Here is a 12245-nt window from a genome sequence, read left to right on the forward strand (position 1 = left end):
AAGCAAGGGGAACTTAGTAATGAACTGTGATTCTCCAAGTCAACACTTGTTTTCTGGTTTGCTCCTGGAGCTGTGCAACTTATGGCAGAATGTTAAATCAAGGTCTAGCCCTTTACAGGGGTGGCACTGGGAGAGCCTTATCGGGGCTATAGCCACCCCAAAATTTGCCTTACCCCCCCTGTAGCCACTCCTCCCAGTGCAAAAGTCAAATGTTACCCAGAAGGAAGGGTGGCATGGTATGGTATTGAGGGTGGCGGCTGTTGGCCAGGTGCCCACACTCTGAAGGCAGCGCTGCCACCAGCAGCAGCAGAGAGGTAAGGGTGGCATTGCCACCCTTATGCCTGCAGTTCTGCGCTGCTACTGGCTCTGACTTCTATCAGCCCTGCCCCAAAAATCCTACTGGGCAGGAGCAAAACAAGTGTGATTTCACTGGACTAGGAATTTGACAGGATTCTCCTGCTTAAAGGGGAAAATATCCAGAAAGCTTCCTCAAACCCCCAATCACTGCCTTAAAATTCACAACCTTCTTACAAGGAGGGGATGGGCCTTCTTGTGCAGGGAGCGGATAACACTTCAGATGCTGGGTGCAAAGGAGGATATGTTTTTGTGAGGTCTTAAAACTCCAGACTGCTTGAAGTCAACTTCTACTCACCTGAAAAGGACAAACTCTTATTACGGCTGTAATATTTTTGTCATCTATCCCAAGCCTTGGGACTTAAGTTTCAAAAGAACTAGCATATGTGTGACAGTTACCAGTTGAATAACCTGCAGGATGGGGTGGAGTGATTCTTAGGGCATATTTGTAAAGGGTCTTTACAATGGGTAAGTGATGAGACTCACTAGAGACTCTCGCAAATGTGCCGTACTGCAGTCTGGATTCCAGTGTGCACCAGTCCTGAATGTGCTTCAGTTTGAACTGCTTCCAAACTACGTGAGATGTGACCCAAGCCATTTGCCTTAATACATGCGGTTTCATTTGCTTTGTGCACTTGTCCTGGAGCCCCAGGTCTAGGACCCCGCAGGGTGGGAAGGTCCCAGAGATCAGCCTCCAGTCCATCCCTGGAAGTCTACAAAGTAATGAAACAGCCCTGCAGTTTGAGCCCTGCGAGCCCGGGTCAACTGGCAGGGGCCAGCCGCGGGTTTTTCTTTGCTTTGTAGACATACCCTTGGAGAGTTAGTGAAAGATGGTTAACTTAAAATAATTAGCTGAGGATGCTGCAAGGAATCAGATCAGCAAGACCTTTCAAAATAAATTTGTTTATTTATAAAACAAAAGTTGAATTTTTACTACAATCCTCATTTTGACTTAATAGCTATAGATGGAGTATGCTTCATTAGAGACCCAATATATAAAGCTGGATCAATTGTTTGCCTTAGAGAGCTCAGTTTAGCTGAGCTTTCTACCTTGGCCGTATAAACAGTGCAGTAATGATCCAGGGTTTTTCAGTGAATAAAAAAAAGTTACTTTAACTATAGTTCATTTACAGAGGTGTAAAATGCATTCACACTCATCATTCACACTCATCATTCACACACTTTTATGCTCATTTATATCAGCACTATTTTTGAACTGAACAACAGTTGCAATGCACCATACATATTTGAAAGGACTCCATCCTGCAAGGTACAAGGAGTCCTCAACTCTCATTGATTTCAACTGGAGATGAAGGGACTCAACACCTTGCAGGATCAAATCTAATATTTTTTTATATTCTGATGCCCTTGTCCCAATGCAAAGTGGTCTCAGATATCTTAAGAAACTACAGTATATTGACTATACAAATGCTAAGATCAAGTCCAAGGTACAATAATAATAAGTTCAACAATGTCAAGGCATGTATTATTATTCATACATGGAGTACTTCACAAACAAGTCCTTGACCCAAGTGATTTACAATACAGTGTAAACAATTAGTTCAAGTGGGACTTTATTGGCATGACAAGCTATCCAACGAACACTGACGAAGAGGAGGATGAGGTTGATTGGAGGAGGCAGTGCTAAGCATAAGCGGAAGCATGAGGAAGACATTGAGTGAAGTGTGTGAGAGAACAAAGGCTAAAAGATTAGACAACATGTAACACACGAGTGGGTAGAGGAGATGAGAGAGAATATTGGTTAATTATCTTGGAAAATTCATATCTAGTCTACCAAAGCAGTATTTTATTCCTAGAGAATAAAAAAATGAATGGTGTTGAGGTGCAGAACAGGAGGAATCATAGGAAGGTTTAAAACAACAACTGATGCAAGAGCCAGTGTTGAAGGTCTATGCACCAGGAAGGCCTATTAAAATGTCAGCAGATGCTTCACAGTCTGGGTTAGGTGCAGTGATTTTACAGAAGCATGAGGCTTGTTGGCAACCAGTGATATATGCATGCAAAATCACTGACGGAGGAAGAAACCGTATATGCACAGATTGAGAAGGAGCTTTTAGGAACATTGTTTGCCTGTGAGAGATTCAATCAGATAATGAAGTTGAATTGGACACAAGCCCTTGATAGCATTATTTAGCAAACTGCTAAATGACTGTACCTTAAGGCTTCAAAGAATGATAAAGCTGAAAAAGTATGATATGGTTGTGACCTACACACCTGCTAAATTCAAGTTCACTGCAGATGCACTTTTCAGAGCAGTGACTTCCACTAGGAAGCCAGAGAAGACTTTAGAGATAGAGATTCAAGCCTATGTGGATCTGATTGTAAAGTCAATTCCCATAGCTAACAGGAGACTGCAGCAAATAGCAGAGGAAATAGAGAAAGATGAATCTCTGGGGATCCTTAAAGAAGTGATAATTAAAGGGTGGTCTGAAAAATAAGTACCTGCCGTGCAAGTATAAGACTATTGGAACTGCAGACATGAATTTACTGTGATAGATGGGGTGATTTTCAAAGGCAGTAAGGTTGTAATTCCAGTGTGCCTCCAAAAAGAAATGCTACAGAAGATCCATGACGGTCATTTGGGAATTGAGAAGTGCAAATAAGTGAGCACAAGAGGTTGTGTATTGGCCATGGATCACTCACGACATTACTGATGTGGTAGGAAACTGCTTTTCATGCTTGAAATACAAGCCATGGCAACAGGCAGAGCTACCGCGACCTCATCTGTTCTACAAGGACTTACGAGAAGGTAGGCACTGACTTATTTACCTGGCAATCAAAGGATTATTTAATAGTCACAGATTATTATTCTCTGTATCCAGAAATTTGCACACTGCACAGTGCTAATAGTAAGTCAGTGATAAGTGGCATGAAGGGAATCTTCTTCAGACATGGAATTCCAGATGAAGTCTTTAGTGATAATAGGTTGGAATTTTCCAGTGCAGATTTTAGGCAATTTGCCATAGATTGGGATTTTCTTCACAAAACATCAAGTCCAAATGACCCCCAATCACACGGACTTGTGGAAAAGTCTATTCGGTCAGTACAGAACTGTTTGAAAAATATTTTGATAGTGGGGGCAATTTGTATAAAACTTTATTGGTTTACTGAAATACACCCCTTGGAGAATGGCTTTTCTCCAGCTCAGCGGTTAATGGGAAGAAGGATAAGATCTAATTTACCAGTTACTGATTACTTGCTGAAATCTCGTAGCCATGAAACCATATGGAAAATGAAAGAAAATCAGAAGTGGAAGCAGAAATATTATTTTGACAAAAGGGCCCGTGATCTCCCATCTCTTAACTCAGCCTGAGCAATGACACCTCTGGTACTTGGGGCCAAAGGGGTACCATATAAGAACAGCTGCATCCAAGGATTATGTAGTCCAGACAGACCCGGGGGACACATTTCGACGTAATCAAAGGGATCTAAGAGTAATCCCAGAAAGTTCCAAAACACTGACAGAATATGCGGACGTTGGCATTTCCCAACTGACTGATCATTTATCATCAAAGGAGAAAGTGTCAAGGAACAAGAGAACAACTCAGATTCCAGTGAAAAGCTGACACTGAGAAGATCAGAGCAGGAGACTAAATGTCCTGAAAGACTCAGAAACATGCTAACCTGCCTGAAGAAGGGGTATTTGAGGAAAGTGAGTGGTAAAGACTCCAGAGTGATGTGCTGGTAATCTCTCCTCTCTAGGTAGCTGACACACTGGGTTTATAGAAATGTTTATAGATAGGCTGAGAATTTAATGTATGTATTATTAGCAGGGCCGGCTCTAGGCACCAACAAAACAGGCACGTGCTTGGGGTGGCACATTTCTAGGGGTGGCATTCTGGCGCTGCCCCCGCTGCCCCAGCTCGCCTCCGCCTGCTCCCCGGAGCGCGCCACCGCCGCTCCGCATCTCCCCCTCCCTCCCAGGCTTGCCGCGCGTGAAACAGCTGTTCCATGCGGCAAGCCTGGGAGGGAAGGAGGGATGAGAAGCCGAGTGGCAGCGCGCTTGGGGGAGGCGGAGGAGCAGAGGCGAGCCGGGGTGGGGAGCGGTTCCTCTACCCCTCCTGTTACTTCCTGTGCTTCCCCCCCCACTCACCTCCGCTCCGCCTGCTCCTCTGAACGTGCTGCCTCTCCCTCACCTGAGAGGGAGGGGGGGAGAAGCAGAGCGGCGGCGTGTTCAATAGCTGAGGCACAGACATCCAGCTATTGAAGCAGGGTAAACTGAGCCTAGCACAGATGGCCTCAATTATCAGAATCAATGGACCTCTGGAACACACACTGCATAGAATTCTTTATTCATGAACATTTTTTTTTAAAGCAAAAATATATTTTCATCTATAATCATTAATCGCAAGCTCTTCTATATATTTAACCAAAGAAATACAAATAGATTATATCTTACAAATAATGTTTGGATATATATTAACGAAAAAATACAAAGCACTGTCTGAAACAGTACAGGACAATGTTTACTTTACAGATACTGGATCTTTCTTGAGTGGGTCCAACACTTTAACTCCTTTGATCTTTTTTAAGGCTCCTCCACGAACAGAGAGCTTTCTAAGAGCAAGGTCTGTGTCAGCCAGAGGCCCTCCAGTTAATTCAGAAGGTGTACTTTCTACAGTTACCAAGCGACCAGATGCAATCTAGAAAACAAAACAAATGGCTTGACATGCATATTAGTCTTTAAAATAAAATGAAATGAGAGTTAACTCACAGGCCCTCTCTTTTCAAAATGCTACTCAGAAGCTGGAGATGCATTTTGAAGGTTTCCTAGCTCCTCTCAAAATACTCTTTAAACAATATACATAATTACTCCATCAATAATGTAGACCGAACAGCTTCTTGGCTGGTATTTTGATGCACTGTGCTGCTCAGCCTTTGTCTGATCTTTAGCATGCAAGAAAAGAGAAAAATGCCCCCCAGCTCTTCTATACTTCTCATCATAAGAAAAGAGAATCAAGTTCTCATTAGAAGAATAAAATGTTGTGCAATGTATTCTGCTATTTGGATTTGCAGTGTTGCAAGTATTTTAGCAAAGTAAACTTGTGGCTTGTAATGTACTGGTCAACTGGTTACCTTAGGCTGGTTTGTAAAAGATGGGGAGAGCAGTATTTCCATTGTTTATAGTCTAAGATTATTCTGTAACTGATTCCCAGAATCCCAAGTTATATATGTTAGTGCATCATACCACCCCACAAACTCTCTCCACCAGGCTTGATTATGCCTTGAGAATGAGGAAATAAGGAGGACTATAACCTCTTTCTCTGATACTCTTCTACCGCTCTCATCTATTGCCTTCAGAAACATTAGACACACAATGTTTTGTAAGGGATCCCTGGGGGTGGGGGGGGAAGGGGGAAAGAGGGGAGAGGATGGGACAAGAGTTTGATGTGGAGTGGCTTCTAGATGAGATTTGTTTTGATCATTAGGTCTTCTACAGACCCACAGTTTTTCCACTATACTATCCATCTTTAAACTGAATAGGTTTAAAGCCTTGGAATCGCAAATTCTCTGTCCTGGACTGGAGACCTCAGGGGAAAGCTCAGAATTCTCAGGTATGAATGGCAGATATTAACTGTAGTCTCCACAAAACAAACCAACCCAACAACATACAAAGAGCTCCTTTAGACCATATCTGGTCACACACTGGCCTTCTGCAACAATCATCGTAGATTCCTCTCTCCTCACATATAGAGAACTTTCTAGTGGAGGGATCTGGGTGCAGGGGGAGACTCTTGTTCCACAAATACGAGCTGTAGATTGCCAGCAATGTGTGTAATTTGTAATCTCATGTGCAGTGTTGCTGATGAATATGATGTTCTACTGATAAATTTTCTTAATTTATAGTTCTTTTGTAGCATGGACTCATCTCTCCTTGATTTTCTGCGGATGCTGGAACAATTATTCAGGGCAGCGTGTCCAAGAAATTTAATCAGATCCACATTAAAAGAATTTGCTACATCTTGTCTGCTCAACAAGACCCCACAGGCACAGAAGCAGAAGTAAGTCAGAAGCCCTGAGCTGCCTTCACAAGGCACTCTGACTGGAATGGCGATTTTTTCTTTTCATCTCAACTTCAAAATGTTAGATAGCAAGTCTTCTCCTGGGCTGTCAAGAGTTCAAGATACAGAGACTTGTCATGCTCCCAAGAAGATCCTGAAAGCATCTGAAATCTTCTGAGGAAGAGGTACTTGTACACACTCATCCCAGGTAATAAAGAAAAGGGAAAAGACGTGGATTAAACTTGAACCTTCTTTTTCCAAAGACTTTGTCTTCAGCCACGTAAGATGGGATATCTGTGAAGGAACGGATAACTGGAAAGGAAGTCTTTACGGAAGTCATTAAGAGCTGCACAGGTCTTCCCAGTGACAGAGGCACAAAGTCCTGGTCTCTCCAAATTTTTCATAGAAATCCTCCTGTGATACCAAGTTACAGGGGAGAACAGGGGGTCTGAACTCCAAAGACTAAGCAAGTGAATCAATTGGTTGTATACAATGTTATGGATTCTGTCACTGCCTGACCTGTTACCTCGAGTGCCTTAATGATATGCTGCTAGAGCTCAGAGCCCGACACCAGTAGCAACCTACAAACACAAAGGTCTCACTGTGGATTTCACCAGCCTAGTTACTCTTTGCAGGGTGATCCCAAAAGTCTTCCCCATTCCAAGTCTCCCCAAAACAGTCTATCACGCATTTTTAATCTACCAGTTGCTCAGACTTTTCCCCTCTGGTTCCTCACCCCGGAAGCAGTGAAACTTGCCCCCAGTTATCAGTTCACTTTGGCACATACACTCCACGCAGTTTGCACAACAGATACCTGCTTGGGGTAAAAGTAACCCTCCCCCCCGCCCCAGATCAGGGGAGGGAAAACTTTTTTTGGCCTGAGGGCTGCATCAGGTTTTGAAAATTGTATGGAGGGCTGGTGGGGGGGGGGCATAGCCCGCTCCCCTATCCGCCCCCCCCCACTTCTCGCCCCTGACAACCCCCCCCCCGGGACTCCAGCCCCATCCAACAACCCCATCTCTCTGTCCCCTGACTGCCACCCACTGCCCCATCCAACACCCCCTTTCCTTCCTTACTGCCCCCCCGGGACCCCTGCCCCATCCAGCCACTCCTTCTCCCTGCCCCCTGACTGCCCCTGGAACCCTGTCCCTGACTGCCCCCTGCCGCCCCATCTAACCCCCCCCTTCCTGACTGCCCCCCTGGAATCCCTGCTCCCATTCAACCACTCCGTTCCTTGCCCTCTGACTGCCCCGACCCCTATCCACCCCCCGACCACCGTCCTGAACTCCCCTGCCCTCTATCCAACCCGCCCTGCTCTCTGCCCCCTTACCGTGCAGCACAGTGCACCAGGTCAGGCCGGGCTCTACAGCTGTGTTGCCCCAGGAGCTCGCAGCCCTGCTGCGTCACCTGGAGCATTGCACTGGTGGTGCAGTGAGCTGAGGCTGCGGGAGAACAGTCGGGGAGGGGCCGGGGGCGAGCCTCCTGGGCCAGGGGCTCAGGCAGGAGGGTCCCGTGGGCCGGATGTGGCCTGCAGGCCGTAGTTTGCCCACCTCTGCCCCAGACAGAAAAAAAAATATATCAGAGATTCAAAGATGAAATAGGAAGGAAAAGCAACACAGTTACACAGAAAACACAGACGCAACTTCAGGCTTTACATTTCCATATTAGCTAAATTCCATTTTCTAATATAAGTTACCTATTGCCTCTGAACAGTTTCTCAGCATACCCTCTGGCACAGAGAGAATCTAGCCTTTCACAGACCACACTCTGCCTACAGGCAGGCCCTGAGTTTTTGGATGTCCTTCACTTCAAATCCCTTCCTTCATAAGGGTTTGCAGTATTTGCCCCCCCGTCTCTCAGGTTATGGGGATTCACGGCAGGGGAAATGACCCACCAATGAAGGTGCGCTGCTGTAGAGCGTCTGGCAAAGACACTCTATGCCAACCGGAGAGAGGTCTCCTGTCAGCATAAGAAAACCACTTCCGCGAGAGCCAGTAACTATGTTGGTGGGAGAAGCTCTCCCGACAACATAGCACTGTCTACACTGGCACTTAGGTCAGTGTAACTTATGTCGCTAAGGGGGGTGGCTTATTCACACCACTGAGTGACATAAGTTACACCGACATAAGTGCTAGTGTGTATGTAACCCACACACCTTCTGGGTGTGGTGTTCTGTCCCATCTAGAGGGATCAAGACCACTTAAAGAGAGAGAAAATGAGTCTGCTCTTCAGCCTTAGCTACCAGCCAGTTGGTTTTTAGCTCATTCGGTAGAAGCTCATGAACTAAGCTCCAGAGATCCCCAGTTCTATCCTGCTCGCCGACATCTGGGGTCTGTCGGCGTTACATGTACAAGCCCTTTGTTTTCCAAGCCTGGGGATTTCTTTTCAGTTTCAAGTTGTTTCAGTGTTTTCCCATTTCCCAATGTCTTTTTTCTAACTGGACAATGGATGGGTACTTGAAATTAGTTTTGTGTAAAATAACTGGCTTGGCAGGAGCTGCCATCCCCTCCCCCTTGCTATAACATGTACGTGAAATTGTAGTGCGGGACATGAACATACTATTGTATATACATCAATACAAAGATTCATAATCACAGTTTGTATACATATCTCAATGACCATCAAGTTCAGAACATTGCAAGTATTCATAAAAGATTTTACTTGGCAGATTTTTATGCACAATAACATTGTATACAATCAGTTGATTCAAGTGCTTATTCTTTGGAGTTCAGAACCCTTGTTCTCCCCTGGGGGTGTCTGGACCTTGACTGTCACACTCTCTTTAGAAGATTGACCCATAAATGGTAGAGTCTACATTTCTTTACAGTAGCTTCAGATCACAGAGACTTTCTCTGACCAGTTTCAATTCCTTGATGCCTGTGGATGTGTTACAGTGGTTGAAGTGGTGCTTACTAACTACGCTGTGCAGACATCTACCTAAAAAGACAAGACTAACATCCATCAAGAATGCTTTCAGGACTCTTTCATGGTCTTTGCAGGCTCAAGAAGTAAAAGCCACACTGCTGGAAAAGGCCTTTGTGATAAAAACCCTTTTCTGAAGCATCAAAGGCATCAAAACATGTGCATTCATAATAGACATCTTTCTGCTAAAAAAGGCACAGTACTTTAACCTCACATGCTTGGGTCTGGTCATCAAGGACATTTCTTAAAGCAACTTGGGAAAAAAAGGGGGATTGAACAAAAGATAGAATAGACTGAGATCAACTCATTTCTGGAATGGACAGGGAGCCTAACATTAAAAAACAAACAAACAATAACTAACTCTTGAGCCTAAACTACACTATTTTATTTCCATTAGCTTGTTATTGTGAGTTAAGCTGAATGCCTGGAAACTTTACTTACTGTCGTATTCAGGCCTTTAATTTTAGTTGAGTGGAGTGTTGCGTTTTGTCGTCTCGACTTTGATCTAGACGCTTCTATTGATTTTTCCTGAAGTCTTTTTGCTTTCTAAATATATTTAACAAAGTAAGAGTTATTTTTATGAGAATCAGCACTGCCCTACATGACACCAGACAGAGAATGGTGTAATTAGTACTATAAAATAAAACATGAAGGGTCATTTCCATTTACTTTTAACGAAAGTATGAATAATGGGAATATAAAGTCTGTAATATGAATTGATTCATCAAAATGTGTTGGAAAACAAAACAATTTGGTATTACAGCCAGGAAATAAGAAAAAAAAAAAAAAAGACAGAACAGAGTAAGTGTAGCCATTAGTACTCTGTCTTGGGCGTGTGATCTAGTAGTCAGAATAGGGAGTGGGAGTCAAGAATCTGGGCCTTTATTTATAGCTCAGCCACTCAACCTCTGCTCTTGGACAAGTCCTTTATCCTCTCTATACCTCAGTTTCCACATCTCTGAAAGGGAATTGATACTAGAGACTACCTCAGAGGTAGGGTATTGTAAAAGTTAAGCATTAATAGAGGCTGAGAAAAGGGTCAGAAGGGATATGACAGACCTATAATTAGTAGCTGAGGGGCAGAAGAGGCAGGAAGCTCATGAGAGCTGTGGTGTCCCAGGCTATTCAATACCTTCCCAACATGCAAGTTTTTCTTTCGTGTTTTGGATTTGCATGGTGGGCTGACATTCCCCAGAATAGGCTGGCTTGCTGCAGAGCCAATATCTGACTGAATTAGATAATGAGCCTGGAGGTTTTTAAAAAAAAAAATCTCTTTATAGTCAACTTTTATTCTTCACTTAGTTTTAATTCATGACTGCAAGTTACACCTTGCCACACAGACTGAGCAACTCACAGCCTAGATCTCTGCTACATGCCTGAACAACATTGCTGATATAAATTCCCCCAAACACTTCTTACCTTTAAAGCCTCATAATTTGATGTCCGAGTTAAGAAATCTTCCCAGGATTTATTTACCATTTCTCTCTGTTTATGGATAGCTTGAATCTACAAGGTGACAAGAGATTTGAGGAGATGTAATACACACTGTATTTCCATTAACTGTATTGAATTCCTTGCTCCTGATGCTTGTACAATGCTTCCACCTATTTACCCTGATTTTGTGGCCTCCCCTCTGGCTTTTCTTAATGTAGCACTTTTCCTTTGCCTGGAAGGATGACCGGGATCAGTGCTTCTCTAGTACTGACTAGAGGAGACTGCCAGAGAATGTTGTGCTTTTCTCACTCCCTAATAAAGACAAGACACATCATCTCTGTTGCAAACCAACTCTTCGCTGACCCTTAAGATGAAGGGGCCACAGCAAGCAGTACTGACAACTCTGTGATTGAGAAACGAGAAATCCTTCAATCCTACCTACTTTAAAGCTGCATGGAAGAGGGAACCGAAATACAATCAGTTGTGGTAGGAAAAAACAGATAAGAAAGAGAGGGGAAATTACAATTATGAGACAAATAGAAAGACCTGGAGAGGGGAAAAAAGAAAGATGCTGTATGCCCTCCTAGCGGAAAGGAAGGCCTCAACTGGAGTATTGTGTCCAGTTCTGGGTGCCACATTTCAGGAAAGATGTGGACAAATAGGAAAAAGCCCAGAGAAAAGAGCGACAAAAATGATTAAAGGTCTAGAAAACATGACCTATGAGGGAAGATTGAAAAAATTGGGTTTGTTTAATCTGGAAAAGAGAAGACTGAGAGGGGACATAACAGTTTTCAAGTACATAAAAGGTTGTTACAAGGAGGAGGGAGAAAAATTTCTCTTCTTAACCTCTGAGGATAGAACAAGAAGCAATGGGCTTATATTGCAGCAAGGGCGGTTTAGGTTGGACATTAGGAAAAACTTCCTAACTATCAGGGTGGTTAAGCACTGGAATAAATTGCCTAGGGAGGTTGTGGAATCTCCATCATTGGGGATTTTTAAGAGCAGGTTAGACAAACACCTGTCAGGGATGGTCTAGATAATACTTAGTCCTGCCTTGAGTGCAGGGGACTGGACTAGATGACCTCTCGAGGTCCCTTCCAGTTCTATGATTCTATGATCTGAAAAAATTCATTTTCAGGCCTTTTGACAGAAGCAAGCAAAAGATTCTCAAAATAGGAAGAGGTAGGGTAGTACTGGTGCCTCTTATAAGCTTTAGCCCAGTGAGTAGCACATTCACCTGGGGGGTGGGAGATCTGGGTTCAGTTCCCATCTATGCCTGATGGGAGAAAGGCTCTGAACCCAGGTCTCCCATATCTCAAATGAGTGACCTAGCCACAAGGCTAAAGCTTATAAAGGGAAGCACCACCTCCATCTTTAGCTCCTCCAGCCATTTTGTGAATCCTTTGCTTGCTTTTGTCAAAATGCATGAAAGTCTAAACTAAATGTTTTGGGTTGAACTGAAATGTTTTGACATTACTGAAACATTTTGACTTGAAGTTTTTTGTTTCAGTA

At 43.7% G+C, this 12245-nt stretch overlaps 1 protein-coding gene across 1 annotated transcript in view; it reads right to left on the bottom strand.

The window, feature by feature from the left end:
- Positions 1-4642: 4642 nt before the first annotated feature.
- CFAP69 (cilia and flagella associated protein 69) overlaps positions 4643-12245 on the bottom strand; it is a 38287-nt gene continuing 30684 nt past the window's right edge. The window contains exons 21-23 of the mRNA XM_077809418.1: positions 10719-10805; positions 9741-9845; positions 4643-5018 (exon numbers count right to left, since the gene is read on the bottom strand). Of these exons, the coding sequence (XP_077665544.1) occupies positions 4842-5018; positions 9741-9845; positions 10719-10805 (369 nt within the window). The 3' untranslated portion in view covers positions 4643-4841. The remainder of the gene's footprint in view (positions 5019-9740; positions 9846-10718; positions 10806-12245) is intronic.

Source organism: Eretmochelys imbricata, chromosome 2 (assembly GCF_965152235.1).
Source record: "Eretmochelys imbricata isolate rEreImb1 chromosome 2, rEreImb1.hap1, whole genome shotgun sequence".
In the NCBI taxonomy this organism is placed as follows: domain Eukaryota; kingdom Metazoa; phylum Chordata; order Testudines; family Cheloniidae; genus Eretmochelys; species Eretmochelys imbricata.